The 21,690-nt window shown below is 53.3% G+C and overlaps 2 protein-coding genes across 13 annotated transcripts in view; one reads left to right on the top strand and one right to left on the bottom strand.

The window, feature by feature from the left end:
* The window catches only part of KIF21B (kinesin family member 21B), a 51,017-nt gene extending 34,283 nt beyond the window's left edge, over positions 1 to 16,734 (top strand). For 2 of the 7 annotated variants that reach the window (XR_014779951.1, XR_014779953.1), the window contains exons 24-36: positions 98 to 155; positions 437 to 642; positions 724 to 801; positions 3,110 to 3,223; positions 5,211 to 5,249; positions 7,326 to 7,462; positions 8,345 to 8,525; positions 9,666 to 9,830; positions 10,065 to 10,182; positions 10,841 to 11,011; positions 11,525 to 11,724; positions 12,181 to 12,383; positions 12,776 to 16,734. Coding sequence is in view for 3 of the 7 variants with exons in the window: in XM_084785610.1 (XP_084641736.1) it covers positions 98 to 155; positions 437 to 642; positions 724 to 801; positions 3,110 to 3,223; positions 5,211 to 5,249; positions 7,326 to 7,462; positions 8,345 to 8,525; positions 9,666 to 9,830; positions 10,065 to 10,182; positions 10,841 to 11,011; positions 11,525 to 11,724; positions 12,776 to 12,830 (1,522 nt within the window). In the remaining 4 variants the exon portion in view is untranslated. The remainder of the gene's footprint in view (positions 1 to 97; positions 156 to 436; positions 643 to 723; positions 802 to 3,109; positions 3,224 to 5,210; positions 5,250 to 7,325; positions 7,463 to 8,344; positions 8,526 to 9,665; positions 9,831 to 10,064; positions 10,183 to 10,840; positions 11,012 to 11,524; positions 11,725 to 12,180; positions 12,384 to 12,775) is intronic. The other 5 variants (XR_014779952.1, XR_014779954.1, XM_084785610.1 and 2 more) reach the window with 3 other exon arrangements.
* Positions 16,735 to 19,923: 3,189 nt separating this feature from the next.
* The window catches only part of LOC311595779 (maestro heat-like repeat-containing protein family member 7), a 38,747-nt gene continuing 36,980 nt past the window's right edge, over positions 19,924 to 21,690 (bottom strand). For 5 of the 6 annotated variants that reach the window (XM_084778746.1, XM_084778745.1, XM_084778748.1 and 2 more), the window contains 3 exons: positions 21,528 to 21,630; positions 20,943 to 21,002; positions 19,924 to 20,288 (listed from right to left, as the gene is read on the bottom strand). In XM_084778746.1, the coding sequence (XP_084634872.1) occupies positions 20,137 to 20,288; positions 20,943 to 21,002; positions 21,528 to 21,630 (315 nt within the window). In that variant the 3' untranslated portion in view covers positions 19,924 to 20,136. Of the gene's footprint in view, positions 20,289 to 20,942; positions 21,003 to 21,525; positions 21,631 to 21,690 lie in introns of those variants that run through there. The other variant, XM_084778749.1, reaches the window with a different exon arrangement.

Below are 21,690 nucleotides of genomic sequence, written 5' to 3'. Positions count from 1 at the left end.
GCTTGGGTTTGCAGGCTCTTTGGGACCCATCTGTCTAAGTTCTAGAGAGCTCCAGTTTAATTATCATGGTCCTAAATATTCTTGCCTTCCTCCTCAGCTTTTCCCAGTCATTTACCATGAAAGGTTCCACTAGCCATGATGACTTCAAGTTCAAGGTAAGCTATGCTGGAAATCAGGCTTAGCAGGGCCAGCCTCTCACAGCCTGATCCCTATGACTGTAGTTCTCCCCTCCTTGCCCAGTCCCAAATGAAATTGCCAAGAAGGATCTTGCCTGGAATCCGGGGGGGGGGGGGGTGGGCACTGGAATTTGCTATGTAGACCAGGCTTTCTTTTTTGCTTGAATCTCAGGCTCCCGTGGGCCTAGGGTTGCACTTCCCATTTAGGGTCAGTCCATCAGTTGGGCAGATTGGTTCACTCCTTCTTCTTCGTTTCCTAGGGTGAGCCCAGGCTATCTGCACAAATGAAGGCTGTGTCTGCGGAGTGCCTGGGACCCCCACTGGACAGCTCCACCAAAAACATCACCAAGTCCCTGGCCTCCCTCGTTGAGATCAAAGAGGATGGAGTGGGCTTCTCTATCCGGGACCCCTACTACCGGGACAAGGTCTCGCGCACCGTCAGCCTGCCCACCCGGGGCAGCACTTTGTAAGGAGGGGGATCCAGGTGCATGGGGTTAAGAGGGGCAGAAAGTTAGGTCTCAGATTCACTGGACCCCTTCTTTTCTAGCCCTCGGCAGTCTCGAGGTGGCACAGACACATCCCCTCTCACCCGAAGGAAGTCTTATGACCGGGGACAGCCCATGAGGTAAGAACGTCTTTTAGAGTCTGCTCCAGAGTTACTGCCAGCCCAGGCCACACATGCATGAGTGGCTGTGAGATTCCTCTCTGTGGACGATCATACACACTTGCAAATATGGCCTAGTTGGCCTCAGTCATTCAGCTTTGCCATGAGCCCTCGCCTGCGCCATCTCCACGTGGCTCCTGAAAGCATATAGCTAAGCCATGAGCTGAAAACTCCCAACATGCACTTCACCTAGATGGCTTGCAGCAGCTTTGACTGGTATCATCCTAATGTGCCTTGGCCCTTTTTGTGAATTCAAATCCTTGGTAGTTTCCACTCTTTCAAAGGCTTCCTCCTATGAAGGGAGCTGGGACTATCATGTAGACGTCTCCTGCTAGTCAGACACACAGGGACCCAGCTCTGTAGAGTTCCCACATATATGACCCTTTATGGCCCCATGGTCATACACTTAACCTTAAGAGGTTTGGTGGTCTTCCCAGCTAAATAATGAGGCATTTGGGGCCTCAGGGTGACCATCACAGCCTGCTTTGGTGAGAGGCAAGAAAAAAGTCTGCTCTTGACCCCCCCCCTCCCCCGGCCTTCCTTCGTCACCAAAGCAGATGCCCATAGCACTGGCTTGCATGTGGTCAGCGGAGAGGAATTGAGTGGACGCACACCTGCACACTTGTACCCTGATGGACTTATCTGTGAACTCAGAGAACATGCTGAAGCTGTGGTCTGAGGATGAAGCTAAACTCATGGTCTGACCCGTGAGGCGAGTGTAATGACAGCTTTCCAAAGAGAGGAATGAGCAGGCTGTCAAGGTCAGAGACTCTTCCTCAAAGGAACTGTCCATTCCCATGGCTCACAGGTGCATGATCTCAACACTGAATCGGTGAATCAGAGCCACTGGTCTTAGGGAAGATGGAGGGCCAGGTTCCTGTGAAGAGCCAGTCATGTTTTAAATGATGTCAGCATCACCTTGTTTTATGTCTGTGTCTATTTAAAGGCACCTTGGTCACTGTATACCATTGATTGTTCATATTGAGCGCAACCACAACACTGTAACTCAGGCCCCAACAAAGCTTGTCTGATCTTCCCCAGTTTTCTAAGGCTTAGCAGCATCGGAGAGCACCATCGCACTATGCTACAATTAGGCGCGGTAGCCAGAAATAGAGGCAGAAGGGTCATTGCAAAGTCGAGGCCAGGTTGGTCTACACAGTGAGTTCTGGGCCAGCCAGGGCTACACAGTGAGATCATGGGTCAGAACAAACAGAAATCAAAACCGTCGTTAACAAGCCCAACGACCCAGTAATAAATAAAGGCATCCACAGGGCACGTGCTTCCGGAACCAGGGTGGAAACGGCCTCAGCTGGTAGCAATCATTTGAGTTACTCAAACTCTTCATAGCTCGATGTAAGCCCGAGGATCACACAGAAAATGACCAGGAGCAGTGATTGTGGGGTGACAGACAAATTTCAAAGTAGGTCGATCTCCAAATACACTGAGGATGTGATTTTTTTTTTTTTTTTGCGGGGGAGGGATTGGTTTGGTTTGGTTTTTCGTTTCCTTTTGTTTTGTTTCTAGACAAGGTCTCTCTGTGTTAGCCTTGGCTGTCCTGGACTCGCTTTGTAGACCAGGCTGGCCTCGAACTCACAGTGATCCACCTGCCTCTGCTTCCCGAGGGCTGGGATTAAAGGTGTGTGCCTCCACACCCAGTTGGTTTGGTTTTTCAAGACAGGGTTTCCCTGTGTAGCCTTGGCTTGCTTGCCAAGGCTTGTCCTGCCAAGCCTTGTCCTGGACTTGCTTTGTAGACCAGGCTGGCTTCGAACTCACAGAGACCCTCCTGCCCCTGCCTCCCAGAGCGCTGGGATTACAGGAGTGCGCCACCGCACCTGGCTATGAGGATGTAATTGTAAGAACAGCATCTGTGGGCTGAAGAGATGGCTCTGTGGTTAAGAACACTGGCTGCTCTTCAGTGGTCCTGGGTTCAACTCCCAGCTCTCACAGGGGCTCACAACTCCCTGTAACTCCCGTTCTAGGGTGTTTGATTCCCTCTTCTGGCCTTAGCAGGCACTGCACACACATTGTACACTGATGTAAATGCAGGCAGAGCGTCCACGCACATAAAATAGTAAAATACATTTTTAAAAGAACAGCTTCTAGGATCTTGACTTGGGAAGGAATTCTAAGGTCACTATGCAGCAGGCCCTGTCCTCTCGGGCGGGGGGCGGGGCAGGGGGGAGGGGTTCAGAAGCTGGAAGCTCAGGACGATGGGCACTGAGGAGCACGGGTGTCATCACTGATGACTCTCTCCGTCCTTGTTTACCAGATCCGCAGACATGGGATTCACACCTCCGTCATCACCTCCCACCCGGCCCCGCAATGACCGAAATGTCTTCTCTCGTCTCACCAGCAATCAGAGCCAGGGGTCGGCACTGGACAAGTAAGAGCAGGCCCAGGGAGAGCCAAGGAGAACACTGAGGCTGGGAGGGAGCCTGTGGGGGCAGGCTAACTGGGCGGACTCGCTCCATCCCATCCTGTTCCAGCTCCCTGTGAGCCACGAGGCTCTGATACTCTCATCTCTTCTGTACTGACCAAGGGTCTCTCCTTCCCCGCCTCAAGCATGTTGGGATGTCAGGAAAGGAAAAGAGGGCAGTTACCTCCTAGGGTGGGACAGTCAGGAGTGGCGGCCATGTGGGGCAAGCATACCAGGCGGGTATTCTAGAATGCCTCTTCTATCCACTTCTGTTGTCTCTGCTGTCCTCTGAAGCTCTTCCTTACACTCCAACTACTGTCCTCCCTGATTGCAAAGGCTTTACACAAGGATCATCCTTGTCCCCAGTGGACAGAGACCTCCAAGTGATGCCCTGAGGTGTAAGTACAGGTGGCAGGCTCGGCTCCACCTGCACTCTCAGCTCCTGTTGTTATGCTGTGGTTGTCATGGGGGTCATTCTGTTCACAGCCATCCCTGTATTCAGAAGGTGCTCAACCTTGCTTTTTGCTCTGCTGTATATACATGATTCCATGCGAACTGTCAATCAGCCCGAGAAGTGTCTGCCCTCCCTGGTTGGCATAAGAATGTGGTCCAAAGCAGAGCCCAGGGGATTTTGCCTGGAAAGTGGCCCAGAATCTGGGGCCACTGACTCTAACTAGCTAACCCTGACAGTGGGACTTCTCCTTGGGGAAGGACCCCATCATTCCTGGTTTCATTTCTGTGCTCCCCAAAGCCCACTGTGAGCATCTTCAGTTCTGTAGTTCCCCCAAAGGACTCCTCTCTTTTCCCCTAAAACATTTTCTGCCACAAGAAGCAATGGTGTTGTGACCTTCAGGGGAGCCCAAGTTATAGACTGCTTGTCATTGCCCCCAGTACACACCGTGCCCTGCCCCTCAGATAACTATCCCATTTTGCCTCAAAATGCTGCTCCCGGGTTAGCATCCTGGATGTTGTCCTTCGACAAACTTACTTCAGCTCATCTCCTACAAAAGGAGCTGTGGACACGCCTGGCCCTCCCTTGGGCCATGCAGTTGACTTAAGTAGTCACTTCGTTCACTGCTTAGTTCTTTCTGTTTGTATCTTTTGTTTTTGAAACAGGGTCTTGTCATGTGTCTAGACTAGTCTCAAGCCTTTCTCCTTCTCCTTTAGCCTCCTGAGTGCTGGGATTACAGGCATGTGCTGCTACAGCCAACTTAAACTTGTCCTCTCTCCTCTCCTCTCCTTTTCTCCTTTCCTCTCCTCTCTCCTCCTCCTCCTCTTCCTCCTCCTCCTCCTCCTCCTCCTCCTCCTCCTCCTCCTCCTCCTCCTCCTTCTTCTTCTTCTTCTTCTTCTTCTTCTTCTTTCTCTCTCTCTCTCTCTCTCTCTCTCTCTCTCTCTCTCTCTCTCTCTCTCTCTCTCTCTCACCTCCCTGTCCATCCTAACCTGGTCTCTGATCCTATCCAGTGGTCTAGTCTTGGGACCCACATGCAACACAGAGTTAGCTTCTAGACATGGTCTCAGGGAGAGGAAAGAGCAGTGGGGCCTCCTTGTGGCCTTGGATGGGCTTGAGCATTGCTGGGGTGATGCAGCTGGCCCCAGCTTATGCAGTGGGCCAACCATAGAGCTTGGAACTAGCAAAGAGACCTGGAACCATCTCCCCAAGAGTGGGCTGGCCTCCCACACCTCCTGTGGCCCTCTCCTCACCCCTACCCTGCTAGCTGAGAGACCCCCGGTGGTAGTCAACTGCTGGAGGACTCTCCCAGCTCCCAGGCCAGGCTGTCCCCACCCCAACCCCACCACACTCCTCAAAGGCCTTCCTCCCTGCCTCTCTTTGCCTTCCCCGAAGAGAATAACCGCCCTCTGACCTCCCTGCGCTGTTGCTGCTGCCGCTACTACCTCCATTCCTATGTGTGTTTTCCTCTCTCCCCTAATCCAGCTAATTTTCTGCCCTTCCCAGGTCTGATGACAGCGACTCCTCTTTGTCGGAGGTCCTGAGGTACACACAGAATGTCTCTCGTGTTTGCTCCCCCTTCTTCCTCTCTCTTCTTTTTCTCTTTGCCTCATGCTGCACCAGCCCCCTCCTGCCTGTACACCTGTCCTCAGCATGCAGCCCCTCCTCTCCTGGCCCCGGCCTCTTCCACATCTGTGTCCCACCTGAGACCCATACTTGCCCCATGGTTCCTTCCTCTCATGGTGACCCCATGGCCTCAGTCTATGCCATGCCTGGCTAGAGCGAAGAGCTTGCTGTGGGGGGAGGGAGGGTGCAGTCGCTTGTGGCTAGCTCTGTTCTCTTCTCCCTCCTGCCCTGGGCAAGGTGGGGGAGGGACATGGAGGCCGGGGTTGGGCTGGAGTGGAAGCACAGCTTTTTTAAGAGGTCCTGCGAGGGCCTCTTACCATGAGGCCTGCTAGTCATTGGCTATGGTGGCTGCGCTTGCAGTTCTTGTTACTTAGCTTGTGTTGGTGGGTGAGTCTTGCAAACTTCAGCTCTGAGGGGCACCAAGGGAAGCAATGCCCCTGCTTGTATCTCTTAGCATGCAGTGTGTGGGTGTCTCCCTTCCCTTCCGCCCATGGGGACAAGCAGAGGCTGGTGTACACACACACACACACACACACACACACACACACACACACACACACACACACACACAGCAAGGGGTGAGCCTTGGGACCCTGGCAGTAGAAGGCTCTCTCTTAAAGGCCAAGAGCTCCCTCTAGCGTTCTACGCACGCTCTCTGCTCACCATACTCTGCCTGCCCTGTGGTTAGCACCACTGCTTGATCCTACGGTGCAGTGAGACCTTGCCAACAGATGTTACCTGTAATACACCAGCCTTTTCAGAGCGCAGACTCCTTTCTATACAGTTTCACGGCGGTCCCGGCCTAACTCAGCTCAAACCGACATCACAAGGCGGGAGCAAAAGCAGCTCCGGGAGCTATTTCTGAATGTGCTTATCTGGCAAGTGGGCATGCCTGACTAGTATCCTGGTGTTGTACCTGGCAAGTCTGCCAGGGTTGTTCAAGAGTGCTACGAGTGGGACAGCAGTCACCTTGGTAAACCCCCCAGCCATTGCGCCACTGTCAGCAACAGTGTTCTTCTTTGAAGAGCTCAAATGTGGTTGTAGATGTAACCTGGCTGGGGCTCTTCCCAAAAGACCTTCCTGAGAGAAACAAAATCATCCCCACAATCCCAAGAGGTAGATAGAGCAAAACCCTCATGCTTACTTGGCTCAGCCTTATTCCTGCTCCCAGAGTGCTATGCAGAGCAAGCAGGTGCCATTCCTGGTCTAGCCTGGCTGGTTCCAGCCCCCAGCTGGGCTGCAGTCCCCTGAGGTGATCTATCCCCTGGGGGTTTTTTGAGGATTTTTTGTTTGTTGGTTGGTTGGTTGGTTGGTGTTTAACAAGGTTTTCCTGTATGTGCCAGTCTGGCCTGGAGCTCCTTATATAGACCAGCCTGGCCTCAAATTCATAGCAATCCTCCTGCTTGAGCCTACCAAGTGCTGGGATAACGGATGTGTGCCCAGCCCTGACATATCCCTTTGTAAATGACAGGCACAGGTCTGGCTATGCTGGTCCGACTGGGGGAGCTCTGTGTAGGTGTCCATCTGCCTCACTTCTGGAAGGTGCCAGCCCCAGAACGCTGGCTGCCAAATGAAGTGTAGGGAGGGTGACAGCCTGGCTATCCTTCGCTCTCTCTTTCGTCCTGTCCCCCCATTTTTGATTGCCAAAGAAGCCTATAGACTGATGGGAGCTGCAGAGGCCAGTTCTAGCACTTGGGCCTCCGCCCTGCCCCAGCAGAGCTAGCTGCATGCTTGTCTCTAGCTTCAAGTTAGATTGGTTCTCCCCACCCTGCTCCTCCAGTGCGCCTGGCATGGGCTTCTCCTGCAGCGCTAAGGACGGCAACCCTAGCTCTTTCTGGCTCTCAGACATTGGTGGAGTTTTGCTAGCAGCCCCGGAATCCCTCATTACTCATGGTCCCCTCTCAGCCCAGACCCCTCTCTTACATGTGCCTCAGTCGGCCTGGCCATGGTCTGCTTGGCTGACTGGCACATCTTCTCTCCCTCTCTCCTGGGAAGGGGCATCATCACCCCCATTGGAGGAGTAAAGGGGGCACGGACGGCCCCATTGCAGTGTGTCTCCATGGCCGAGGGCCACACCAAGCCCATCCTCTGTCTGGATGCCACCGATGAGTTGCTTTTCACAGGGTCCAAAGGTGCGTGGAGACTTGTGGGGGCCAGCGGGGTTAGGTTTTCTAACCCATTCCACTTTCCTTTCCCCAAGTGGGCTGTGAAGGGTACAGCGTACAGAGTTCCCCAAGAGTTGACGCTGTGAGGAGAACTTGCTTACCACTCTTCTCTTTTGCCTTGGCTCAGGGTTCCCACCCAACACACCCCTAGCCGAGCCTTCCCTTCCACGTGATCCTGGTAGCTGTACTTCTGTCCCCGTGCCCCTCCAGGCCACCTTCAGACATTTTGAGAAGCTCCTCTGAAATTACAACATCTCAACTCTCTTCCCCAATATCACCCAGCACCCGTGTTGTCTGTGCCATGCAGTTCCTCTGGTCTAAGCAGCACGAGTTCACAGTCTGAGTCACACACACACACACACACACACACACACACACACACACACACACACAAAGCTAAAGATTTGACCAGAAGAAAGAACAAGTTCCCAGCAGAGTCCACAGTAGAAGCCTGTGTGTGCATATGTGAATATGTGTACATGTATATATGACACGTACGCATTTATATACACACACAACTGAGGTGTGATTGATTGGCTCAATCTGTGTTGCTTGTTACTTGGCCATTTAATAAGCAGTAGGCTTGTAGGCATTTTCTTTCAGCCCAGGACACCTCAGCAATGTCTAGAGAATTGACTGTCATTTCAAGCCCTCAGCCCCTTTTCTGTTTCCCGAGTTTTTATGAGATTATACACGTATGCATGCTTTCTTCTGAGACTTGGAGTTCTGAAATGTCTCTCTAACTTTCCACACTACACATGACTTCCTACTCTCCATTCGGGGAGCTTCCCAGCCCACCCTGCGACTGACGTCACCTCCTCCTCATAGTCCTTTCCCTGTCTCTGGCAGACCGTAGCTGCAAGATGTGGAACCTGGTAACAGGGCAGGAGATCGCAGCTCTCAAGGGCCACCCCAACAACGTGGTGTCTATCAAATACTGCAGCCACTCGGGGCTGGTGTTCTCTGTGTCCAGCTCCTACATCAAGGTGTGGGACATCCGAGACTCAGCCAAGTGCATTCGGACACTCACGTAAGTACCCTCCCACTACGTCCATCCATGAGAAAAGTGCTTCCCCGCTCACGTGACCACTAAGCACAGCACAGCCTTCTTAGGTGGGCATGAAGGTCCTTACTAGCCCATAGAGTTGCTTTGACTCCAGGGGAACATGGTAGCTTGGGGGTCAGTTTCTGAACAGCAGGTTGGGGAGCTTTTGGCCTACTTGGTCAAAGGCAGGCCTGCACCTTTGTCTCAGCCCTCCAAGATCTACCATTTGCGATGGACTGCCTATGTCCCAATGAATTCAAAAGCCAGCAGGTGGCAGCAGCCTCCAAAGCCAGGCCAGCCACCTGCCTCACAGATGCGCCACCTAGCATGGTCCTGCGTGTCAGGACGCAAACCCTCCCGAAGTCAGGCTTTGTCCTTACGTGTATGTTATAAGCCACAAACTGTTCCGTTTGAGAGTTGAAAAGCAAGCACAGAGGATGTTTAGGGCTGTGAAACTTATTCTGCATGAGGCAATAGTCATAGGGAATGTCACACATCTGCCTGGACCTATAAAATGTAGAACACGCAGAATGAGCCCCACTATACACGATGAGCTTGGGTGACGATGCGTCATGTTTGCCTGTTGTAGCAGAGGCTGTGCTTTGGGGGTTGGCAATGGGGGAGGCTTACATGCTGGGAAGGAAAGAGGTGTGTGGGGAAACTCTCCCTTCCACTCAGTTTTGCTTTGAACCTAAAGCTGCTCCTCCTCCTCTTCCTCCTCCTCCTCCTCCTCCTCCTCCTCCTCTTCCTCCTCCTCCTCCTCTTCTTCTTCTTCTTCTATGAGGTCTTGGGTGGGGAGTGGGTAGTACACAAAATGAGACTGAGGAAACGGAAGCTCAGAGAAGTTAAGTGATTTCGACTTGAGCCAGGTTCAGGATGCGTCCCTTGCAGTCAAACCCATCCGCGCACACCAACAGACCATAGAGACCGGTTGGGTAGAGTGTGGTAGAGTGTAGCTCTCCCTTTGGCCCTGCTTCTAGGGGAAGCTATTCTGCCTGGATAGGGAAGGCGTCCTGGAAGAAGTGGCTTTCTCCAGCTGACCTGAATGAAGTTTGTTTGTTCCCTGGCCTATATGGATAGATCCTTCTGACCTTTAGCTTTGATTTTTTCCCCCTTTCTGGGTAGGTCCTCAGGCCAGGTGATCTCAGGAGATGCTTGTATAGCCGCATCCACACGCGCCATCACCAGTGCTCAGGGGGAGCATCAGATTAACCAGATGGCCCTCAGCCCCTCAGGCACCATGCTGTACGTTGCCTCTGGCAATGCTGTCCGCATCTGGGAGCTCAACAGGTCAGTGAAATGTCTTGAGAAGTGGCCCAAGGAAGGTCCACAGGCCTCTTCATGGGATGACCCACCCCGGGATGGGCAGGCCCTGGACTGTGCCTCCAGTCCCAATTTTATGAGCTTGCCCCTAGCCTCTGCAAGCCTTGATCTTGTTTTGAAGGGGAGACTGGCCAGGCCTGTCTATTCCAGGTCAGATTCTCTCCAACCCACTGTCCCCGGCTGGGCCTCTTCTCACTGCAGATTCCAGCCCATTGGCAAACTGACCGGCCACATTGGCCCAGTAATGTGCCTGACAGTCACCCAGACTTCCAACCAGCATGACCTCGTGGTGACTGGCTCCAAGGACCACTATGTCAAGGTACCTACAGCTAACTGCCTCGACACGAGCTGGGGCCGCCTCTGCTCTGAGGCCCCAATGGTGCTGTTCTGTTCTCACTATTTTTCCATTTCTACCTTTACCCTCTGTGACCTGGGGAACACATAGTAAACAACGAGACTTCTGGGAACCGCTGCTGGAGAGGGCATCTCAGAGAAGACAGGAAGATAGATGTCTGTAGACAGTCGAGGGCATAGAATTAGTCTGTAAATGATGATAAATTAACAACCTAAATGTGTGAAGATTGCAGGTAGAGCCTCTGAACGAAGCAACCATTAAAATGGTAAATGGGGTGGGGGGGTGGGGGTACAAAGTCTACAAAACCCACTCATTGGATTGGCTCTCTATGGATATACTTTGTGTGGCCAGAGAGTAGAAAGAAGCCAGTAAAAGGAGATGGAGGTGGTGGGACTATGGCAATGTTCTTCCCACGGTGCTCAAGCCCCGCCCCCGAGCATGCCCCTCTCTGGGCTCTGCCCCTCCCACCGTCTTCAAGCCCCGCCCCCGAGTATGCCCCTCTCTGGGCTCTGCCCTTCCCACGCTGTTCAAGCCCCGCCCTGAGCATTGCCCTCTCTGGGCTCTGCCCCTCCCACGGTGTTCAAGCCCCGCCCCCAAGCATGCCCCTCTCTGGGCTCTGCAGATGTTCCAGCTGGGCGACTGCGTGGTAGGCACCATTGGCCCAACCCACAACTTTGAGCCCCCTCACTATGATGGTATCGAATGCCTGGCCATCCAAGGAGACATACTGTTCAGTGGCTCCAGGGACAACGGCATCAAGAAGTGGGACCTGGAACAGCAGGAGCTCATTCAGGTTCGGGGGAAGGGAGGGGAGGAATGAGCCAGGGCACGTCCCTCCCTCCTTGCTCCCCCACCACAGACCTTAGCAGAGCCCCTCCAAGACTGCCTGCTGTCCAGCCCCCACCCTCCTGCTCTCCCTGCGGCCTATGGTGATGGCACTGGGGCCGTGCCGTCTGTACCGTGCTCTCAACAAAGCCCTTGCTTCCAATATGAATGTGAAGCACCTAGTGACTTTAGCCTAGTTCTTCTGTGAGCTGATGATTTCTCCGGCAGCACAGACTCAGATGTCTGAATGTGGGAACTGGGCAGATGAACCCTCTCTGGGCTTTTGAGTCCCCTGGCACAGCATAGCTCAGCCTGGCTCCTGGAATTGATAAGTTCTGTCTGCATAATAGCTGTAGATGCCAGGAGCCAGGTGGTATCCCTTCACTGCTAGCAAGAGGGATGGATATGTGTGCTCCTTGCCCCACCCCTCTCTGGGGGTGGGGCGGTGCAGGCACCTCATCATCCCTGAACCCTCCCACAGCAAATCCCCAATGCTCACAAGGATTGGGTGTGTGCCCTGGCCTTTGTTCCTGGCCGGCCCATGCTGCTGAGCGCCTGCCGGGCAGGCTTCATCAAAGTCTGGAATGTGGACAACTTCACCCCCATTGGTGAGATCAAGGGCCATGACAGCCCCATCAATGCCATCTGCACCAACAGCAAGCACATCTTCACGGCTTCCAGGTGGGTGCTAGGCAGAGAGAGCCGCTTTGCTCCCGTCCCCCTTGCTAGAGCTCGGGGCTGGGCAGCTGTCCCCACAGATCCGATTCATGGAGCAGAACCCCACAGGGCTTCTCCTCTGTGCTTATCCGCCATTTATCGTCACTGAGCACTAAGCACCCAGCACCCAATGTCCTGGGTGCTGCACTAGGCAGGGGATCAGGGAGCCCCTGGGCCCCAAACCAGGTCTTGCCCTCCCAGCGATCCCAACCAGTCTCTCTCCTGGGCAGGAGCTACGGACCGCCCTGCCACTCCCAAACTTCTGCTCCCCCTGTGCAGGCAGTGCCAGGCCCCCAACCCCAGGGACACCACTCAGCTGGGTTTCTTCTTTTCTCTCCTTGTTCCCACCACGTCCCTCCTCTCCCCTCCCATCTCTTCCTACCTCTCCTCTATGCCTCTCTACCTCTTCCCCCCTCATAGTGACTGCCGGGTAAAGCTGTGGAATTACATCCCAGGACTCACTCCCTGCCTTCCTCGCCGAGTCCTGGCCATAAAGGGCCGCGCCACCACCCTGCCCTGACCCTCCCCGGCCTTCCCTGTGTCCTCTCTCATTCTTCCCCCTTCTTGCCTTCTCCTGTCTCCCCCCTCCCCTCCCCCACCTCGATCTGAGCTGCTTCTTCACGGTATGAGATTGTTTTACTCTTGACCTTCTTATTCTCCCTCCGTGCCTTGCTCGACCCAACAGATTGCCCTGCCTGCCCCTCTTGCAAGCATGAGCTGCGGGGAAGGAACCCTAGGTAGCGGAGAGCAGAGGGGAGGCATTCAGGCCTGGACAAAACAGAACCACAGGAAAGTCCTGCAGGGTCTTGAGACGATAACCCAGGCCCTCCCTTTGCCTGGTACCCTTCCCTGTGTGCTCCCCACTGCTCCTAAGCTGTATCTGCCATAGCCCAGCCATATGTGAGGGAGGTGGGGAATCTGCCCAGCCTTTACTTTTGGGGGCAGCCAGCTGGGCTCACATTGGCAGCTGAGCACCCTCTCCCCCCCCCCCCGCCCCCTGTCCTCCCCTCTGCAGTGACCTGACAGTGAAGTTCTGGAGCATGCGGAGGCTACCAGCAGCCCACCCTTGAAGCTGGAACCGAGTTTGGCCAGACCTCAGACCCAGCAGCCTACACAGCATGGACAGGAAGCTGTGGCCTGACCAGATCAGACCAGCCAGATGTACTGAGGACAGAGGGTGTGGCCCTGCTCTTGCTCTGCTTCTCTTGTCCCCTCTGTCCCTCCCCTGCCTCCTATGAGAGGAGAGGCAGAGGAGGGAATCAAGCTGTGAAGCCAAAGGGCATGATTCCCCTACCCCACCCTTCCACCGTCCCCATCACCTGCTCTTCTCCCAGCTGGCCACATGGCCTCCTGCGGAGCCAGCCCTGCCCCTCTTCCAGGCTCTCAGCTTAGCTTGAGACTGAGGGAGAAGCAGGTTCCAGACCCCACCCATCTATCTGCCAGTAAGCTAGCCTCTTCCAGTGTCCCCATCGCCACCGCCGCTGGAGCCACTACACCTGCCTCTGAGCCCACCAAGGTAGTTCTCAGGTAACCATGGAAACCAGATGTAAGCAGCTGAGTCCTGCAGCTGACCCTAAAACCCAACGGCCACCAAGAACCAATCCCAAGGGGGCCCAGACATTCTTTGAAGTCCCCTTTTGCTGGAGTCTCTCAGTGGAACTGCTTAAACAGTTCCTCTGGGGAGAAGGTCAGCGATACTGCAGTTATTTAATTTATTGATTTATTTTTATTTTTATGTTTTGCTGTTGCCTCCTGGAAAACTGACTTGAAGTTTCTTCCCCTTTTCTTCCCTCCGCCCTTGGCGGAAGTCTTCTCTCTGGCACTCCAAGGCCGCCCCCCGACTCTGCTCGCTCTGCAAACGAGGGAGAGCTCCCCTCCACCCTTTGCAGCTCTGGCCATTTGCCCTCGTGCTGCCCACCCCGGCATATCTTCTAGCATAGGCCAGGTCTCTAGGCAGCCTGATGCCACAGTGCCTTCCTCCATCCTGAGGCCTGGCATCATGCTGGGCAGCCTTATGCCTGCCATGCCCGCAGCCCACATGTGTCTTCTACTTCTGGGCCTTGTGCCCCCAGTCCCTGAAGGTCAGAGACTGCACCCTAACAGCCCAGGACCAGGAAACCAATGCTCCCCAGAGTCCTGTGTGGCCCAGTGGGATGTAGCGTGGGGGAATGCCCACTAGGCTTGAATAGTAAGACTACCAGGTACTTTGCCCAAACCCCTCTCCCCAGCCAATTATGTTTCCATCCCATGGGGACAGGGCACCTCCTCAGCTTCTTTTCCTTTAGTTTTTCTAGAAACAGGTTTTCAAGCCTTAAAACCAGACTGGCCCTCCCTTTTAGATTAACATGAGGAGGTACTGAGTCTGTCCTTGCTTCTTCCCTTGGTGCTGTGGGCTCAGCTGCTGGGATGAGGTGGAGCCGGTGTCTGGCGCCCCCTACTGGAACAACTCTGAATTCATAGGACTTGGCCTTGAGAGGGGCTTCCCCACCCTTGAGCTGGTCCATAGTTGATTGCTTCGCTGATCTTGTGTTTCCTGGTCTCATTCCGGGAGCCACGAACCCCAGCTCCACTCAGAGGACTTGCAGACTTTGGAGAGCTAGCGTGGCGCATCAGCACTTTTAGCTCTTCTACGGCGGGTACGTTGGTGCCTGTCCACGTGGCCCTGGGATGGGAAAGTTAGGGCCTGTGGACGCCGCGGCCTTCTCTGAGCCATCCCAGAGCTGTGTCTGAGGCTGAGATTGAGAAGATTGTCCCGCTTATCGGTGGCCCTTTTGGACATGGTGTTAAGTCTGGGTAAGTGGATATTCAGAGCGGCGCGCCTAGAAAGCGGGTCAGCTGGAACCTGGACAAATCTGTCTGCAATGACCAGAGACCCTCCTTCCTCTGTTCATCCTGGGAGTGTTAAGAAATGTCTTTAGCACTCAGACGTGACCACATCTTCTCCTTTACCTATCTCCACCTGAACGGAAAGCCTGGATCTTACACCCTGTAAGAAAACCTAGAACCCATCTGCATGACTGTTTACAAACTACAGAAAAAATGTAAGACTTATGTCCCGACCCCATGGGCTGGGCTACCCCAGCCTGGGGTACCTGTACTGTATAGCTGCAAGGCCAGTTCTTATACCAAGTGTGTGGTCTTACAGCCCCGCGAGAGGTGCTCACCGTCACTGCCCCTTCTGCCGTTTCTGATGGGTCACTACCTCATGGCGGGGCTGCTATGCTGTCCCAGCAAGTGTCATTGACTAAACTTGAAATACTTCAGAGCTCTGAGCGCATTGTCCCCGAGCCATTCTGAGCTGTGTTCTGGGAATGTGGGAGCCCCTGTCCACTCTTCCACGGGTGTCCAAGGTTCATAGTCAGGGGCAGGACCCCCAGCTCCACTCGTTGCACAAACGTCCTAAGTGTTAAAAGCACAAACTAGTTGTGATTTGAGCACAATAGCAGGGTAGATGGTTCGGGCAAACTTGGGCCTAGGTGGTTTCTCCCAGATGGGCTGAGTCTCAAATTAGTCTGGGGATGTCATGCCTTGTAGCCGACTCAGCCATGCACTTCTGGGACTTGTCATACTTACTTCTTGTGACCATCTTGAGACTTGAGGCCCAGGCCACATCTGTATGCTGTGGGGCCCTCCCTCAACCCACATACCCCAAGCTTTTAAAAACCTGAGTATAGCTGTACCTCACCATACTGAGCCCGAAGAGCCTGGACCCAGGCTCCCATCTCCTGAGCTAACCCCCACATCCATGCTTCCAAAGCTGGTTGGCTTCCATCTGGATGGACAGTGTCTACTGTCCCCGCTCTCTTAGTCCTCCTATGTACAATCCTGGGCCAGGACCGGTTCCAGTATTAACCAATTCAGTGTTTGCTCTTGTTGGAAAGACTTGACTCTACAGCAGCCAGCTCCCGGAAGGGCTATGCTTGGAGGCAGCTTTTCGAGACTGTCCAAAGGAGGGGGAGAGAAAGCAAAGACCAAGAGGCTGACCCAGCCCAGCCCTTCATGTGGTTGGTCAGAGTGCCATCACCAGCCACTTGAAAAGGGACAGCTATGGATTAGGAAGTGGCCTCCCAGCCTTGCCCCAACTGCAGGCTTGCAGTGGTCTGAGGCTGTGTGGCTTGGTGGGCAAAGGGCAGTTTAAAGCACAAAACCACACAGGGAAGATGCTGGGGTGTCTGTGAGCCTCTCATTGTGGCGGTAGCCCAGGCGGGAAGCTGATGTGAAGTCGGTGAATCTCTGCCTTGCCCTCTCCCAGTTCTTGGAGGCCTCCCCTGGAGTCTGGGCTGGGTACAGGCACGCCCTCTTAGCTGTGCCTGGTATGTTTGTGTGGGCAGGATCTGCCCTGTAGGGGCACTGAATTCCTTCCCTTCATGTGGCCCAAACCTGGGGCGCCTGTCCCTTTGTACTTTCAAACAAGAAACTTCTTCCTGCGGCTTCCTTTGCTGAGCTCAGCAGCCAGCACTCCCACAGGCTTTCCTGAGCCCAGCCGTCCCCACCCTCCTCCTGACTCCGGGGTCTTCACCGCTCTGCAAGACCGTTCTGTTTCTTTGACATCATCGTTCTGTCCCTCTGCCTACCCTTCTTCATCTCTAGCACCCAGCTGACCTCCTTTTGCCTCTTCCCCGCCACCTTCAATCCTGCGTCCTAAAGGCTTTGTCAGAAAGTGGGAGGCTGGTGGTGGTGCTGCCGCTGCTGCAAGTCAGAAAAAGACCGCTGAAGTCTTGGTGCCCCGCCCTGCCCTGCCCTGCCCTGCCTCGCCACTAGCTCTTACAGCTGCCGTTGCCCCTGCCCAGGCTGCAGGGTCTCATTTGGCTCATGCGCTCTCCTGTGACGTGGTAGCACAAGGTGTGTATATGTTTTGTACCTCTGCTGATGACTGTACATAGTGTATGAAAGTTATTTAAGCCTCATGCTGTACATTTCTGTTCTGCAATTGGATGTGTGTGTTCTGAGAACTTGTCATAAATAAAAAGCGAATGACCATTGTCCACACAAGTGTGCCTAGCAGGCTGTTGGCCTGTGACTGGTGGTTCTTTCTTAGGGGTGGGATGTTATATAGGGGCAGGTGTATGACGCTGGCCGTTGTGACTGGGCCCCATGGGCTTAGGGTTTAGGGTTCCTTGGGTACGTTACCTTCTCCTCCCAACCCTTCATGTGGCCTGCAGGGACAGTTGTTCAAGAGCAGGCATAGCATTGAGTCCACCCTCCACAGGTACTGCTCAGTGCATTCTTCGCTAGACAGTCCCTATCCCTGGTAATAGGTGATGGTTTCTGTATGGAATTAGAACAGTCACGAATTGGGAGTGACTCTCAGGGCAGGGCTGGGATTTGATCAGCCTGCCCCATCAAAGCCCCTGCTTTCCTTCATTAACACAATGCATGCTTTTTCTAAGACTTGAGGCTCCCCATGTGTGGTACATACTGGACGTGTTTTGTTTCACTTACAGAGAGAAGACAGAAATGTAAATATACTGAAATACTCATATACAAAACCGGCTGTGCGGTGCTTGTGATTTTATTACTGGATCAGTAATTTTCAGTCTTTGGAGAGGTGTATTTTCCACCACCGTTGATCACTGTTAGGGCTGGGAATGGAACCCAGAGCTTCATGCACGCCAAGCACACACAGCCTACTGCTGATTTACCCTTCCAGCCCCAAGTGCATCGTTTTGTCACCTAGCCATCTCTGTACACTCTTGTGTGTCTGGCCTGCTCCTAAATACCATCTGAACCTAGAAGGCTCTGCCTCATCACTTCTGAGGAGCCAGGAAGCCAGGAGCATCTTGTGTTGCTTTGTTTCCCAAGTAAAAAAGCAAGTGGCTTCTGAGCCCACGCAAGCCCCTGCTGCTTAGGTTAACCCAACAAGCCAGAGCTCGATGCTGAGTGGGAAAGGGATTCTGAAAGAGGCTTCTTCTACTGCAGAGAAGCAAGCGGGAGGGGCCCCCTAGCTACAAAAGGGAGACACTGTGCACAGTCCTGCCCTATGTCCCCAGCCTCTTGGGCAAGGACAGAGCCTTCTGCCTTGGATAATGGGACAGCCGCATTGGTGAAGATCATTGATTTTGGCTGGCCAACTGAGCCCCACCCATGCCAGCCTCCGGCCCCACCCCTACTCCCCAAAGCTTATATTCTACAGAAGATTCTATTCTACTCCACAGGCAGCTGCAGCCCATTGTGAACTGTGGGAAGTGACAACTGGGTGTGGCCAGCTGCTGTTGAGCTGGGTGTGTAGATGAAGGGAGGAGGGAGGTTGTGGATAATGGAGGGTGGCCCTTCAGCAGCTTCCTCCTTGCACTGACTCCTCCCCTCATGTCCTAGAGGGTTGGCAGCAACAGGTTTTCCAAATTCAGGTCAGCCTTTTGGGACACCAACATCCTCGGTAAAGGATCCAAAATTAAGAGATTCTTAAATATGGGAGGGCTAGAGAGACAGCTCAGTGGTCAAGAACACTGCTGATCTTGCTAAAAGTATTTAAAGCTGGGCATGATGGTACACACTTTTACTCTTAGCACTCAGGAGGCAAAGGCAGGTGAATCCCTTACGTTCAAGGCCAGCATGGTCTACAGAGTGAGTTCTAGTACAGCCAGGGCTACACAGAGAAGCCCTATCTCTAAATAAATAAATACATTTAAAGATTTATTTTATTTCTAAATGTGTGTGTGTTCTACACATATGTGTGTGAGTATCCATGCCTGTGTATGTGCATATGGAGGCCTCAGTCATACCCCACCTTGTTTATGTATTTGTATTTTAATTATTTTTATTTTATATTATATTATTTATTTATTTTTCATTTTTCGAAACAGGGTTTCTCTGTGTAGTCTTGGCTGTCCTAGACTCGCTTTGTAGACCAGGCTGGCCTCAAACTCACAGAGATCTACATGTCTCTGCCTCCCGAGTGCTAGGATTAAAGGCGTGCACTACCATACCAGGCTATTTTTTATTTCTTGAGATAGGATCTCACTATGTAGACCAGGCTGACCTCAAACACACTGAGCCGTGCCTGCCTCTGCCTCCTGAATGTTGAGGTTAAAGGCATGTGCCGCCACGCCTGGCTTCCACCTTATTTGAGACAGGGCTCATTTAATTAACATCTTGCTGATTCAGTCTGACCAGGAAGCCCCGAGGATCCTCCTGTCTCTGCCTCTGTAGTGCTTGGGTTACACGTATGCACACCCTCCCCTCCTCCCCTCCCCCCAGGCCCCACTCTGCTCTTTTCTGTGGGTTCTGGGAGAGTAGACTTAACTCGCCATGCCCCACAAGTATGATGAGGGGACACCTAGTATTGGAGGGTTTAATCCCAAAGCCTGTTACTAGATGTTTTGTTTGAGACAAGACAGGTGGGCACGTCACGGCCTGAGCCTGTGACACCAGGCTTCTTCGCAGCGATGGCTGTGATGGAGCCTGCGTTTGTCTGAAGAAATTAGCTCATTGTTCTGCAAGCTTTTACCAGCAGCTGAAGGTGAGGATAAGAGACAGGGTGCTGAGGGGAGAGGGGCTATAGGAGCCACAGGGGACCCCCAAATAGACCCCTCCTCACCTCAAGAACCCAATGTCGGGCAGATCTCAGAATGATTGCAACAGGGGAGCATGAGGATGAGCAGGCATTGTCCCCTTATCATGGAAGGGGAAGGACGCGTGTGGCTCTTTGGCAGAACAGTGACTATTCTGCCACGGTCACTGTTTGGGCAGTGCCCAGGGGCAGCTATGGTGCTGCATTTATAGAGTGATCCTACCTACCACAGTTGACCACACTCTCTGTGAGCTCGCAAAACAAACACCAAAAACACCCCTAAGTTCCCTGCTTCAACTAGCCAGAGGGTACACCGCCATCTATCAGTAAGAACACTGCCCTACCACTAGAAGAGTTCAAAACAAGCCCAGGCTACACAGCAAGACAGTATCTTGCTATGGTTGGGTATTGCGAGTCACACACCTACAAGCCCAGCACTCAGGAGTCCTGAGTTTGAGGCCCAGCCTGGCCACATGGCAAGACTTTGTATAATGTATAAAACCAAAACCAACAACTGCCCATACAAATGAACTCTAGATATCTCATGAGTCTAATACGGTGTAGCCTGTAATTCAAGTTGGTCCAAAGAAAACCACCTAAGGTCACGTGGCTCAAAGAGAGTGGGCACGAGATAGCAGAGCAGAGAAACCCCCCAGCCTGACCCAGACAATTTCTGCATACAAGTCAGCTCATTGCCACAAATTGACATCCAGCTCCACAAAAAAAAGAAAAAAAAAAGTTCACTTTCTCTTTTTATTGGCCGAGTTCTACAGGAACACACCACATCCAGTGCAGGACTCAGGGGAGGTAGCCTGTGGTCATGGTGTTGGTGGTGAGCCTTTGTCTTGGACCCTAGCATGTGGGGCTCAGCAGTGTCTCCTTTGGAACCTGCTCATCCAGGGACAGGAAGAAGGGGTCTTAGCCTGCGCCGCTTTCTCCATGGCTTCTAGGATGTATAAAGTCTGCACGGTGAGGCAACTGACTATGGGGTCAGAGTCTCTCTGCATGTACCTGAAGGCTGTAACAGATAGAGGGGGTGGTACAGTGAACAGAAAAGTAACTGGGTTGGGCAAGAGGGCCCCGGCATCACTTGGAAGAACGCGGCAAACTCCCATCTTGTACAATATAAAATTTCTTCTACAAGTCCATGCTACTCAGGACACTCAAGACCCCAAACTTACCCCAGGCTCAGGGAGACACAAGACAGGTTGCTCTTTTGGTCCTCCCACGTCCCTCCCTAGCTCTGGCCTCCTTCTCCATTCTGTGTGAAGTCCTCTGACACCCCCCCCCCCCCAGGAGAACTGCAACCCAAGACAGTCACACCGGAGGATGGGGGAGTGGGGAGTCACTGTGTCATGAAATGTGGGAAGAAGAGAGAGACACAGAGACAGAGAAAGAGAGAGAGAGACTGACAGAGACAGACACTGCCCTAGGCTTGCTTTGTACAGACAGAGAGACAGAGACAGAGACAGTGACCTAGACTTGCTTTGTAGATCAGGCTGGCCTCGAACTCACAACAATCTGCCTGCCTCTGCCTCCCGAGTGCTGGGATTAAAGGCGTGCACCACCACCTCCCGGCTCAGCGTGATGGTCCTTATGAACCCTCCTGCCTTCATTTCCAACCCACCCCTCTGATAAGATTCAAGCACGAGGCAATGAGGTGACCACTCACCTGCATATTCTGCTTCACTTTCATATTTCTCGTCCCCGTCAAGGATGCGGAGGATCTGACCTACAGGGGCACACAAGGCACTCAGTGGCCTCACAAGGGGCCAGCCAGCCCTACCTGTACGTTCTCTGCTACAAGTCTTCACCCTGTCCCTTTATCTGTCTTTCTCACCCTTGGTTACCAGCCTTAGGGCTGGACTTGCTCCGATTCTGCGAAGGGTTCTAAGCAATTGGACCAAGTAAAGGCATAAATAAACTCCACTCCAAAGATGCTTGTCCAAGGCGTGGCAGGAGGTAGTGCCCACCTGTCTTTGAATGTCCTCCATTAGGGACCACGCACAGGTCTGACGCTCTACCCTTTGGGAGCTATGCTGCCCTGCTTTCTTAGGAGTTTGCCCATTCTGCTAATAGATATTCTCCCCAACCAGGTGCTCCTCGTGGGGAAGGGGAGCAGATGGAGGACAGTACCAGGGACTTTATAATTACCTTGGGTCCTGTAATTAACTCCTCACATGCCCAGCCCTCCATCGGTTTGAAAAACCCAACTTCAAAGAGACAGTGGCTCCGCGAAGGTAGAGGCCCGGCATACCTGTAAACCACACAGCCACCTGGCGGATGGAGCCCTGCGGGCTCTTGAAGAGAGCCACACTCTGCTTGAGAAACCACAGCGCCCTTCTCCTTTCCTGCTTCAGCTGAAAGAAGCAGCGTCAGATGACATAGCTGAAGGGGTGTGCTGCCCAATTCTCCTGCCT

The sequence above is a fragment of the Acomys minous genome (genome assembly GCF_964271855.1).
Source record: "Acomys minous genome assembly, chromosome: 1".
In the NCBI taxonomy this organism is placed as follows: Eukaryota; Metazoa; Chordata; class Mammalia; order Rodentia; family Muridae; genus Acomys; species Acomys minous.
The sequence above is the reverse complement of the archived record's forward strand: the minus strand, read 5'-3'. Positions and strand labels throughout refer to the sequence as shown.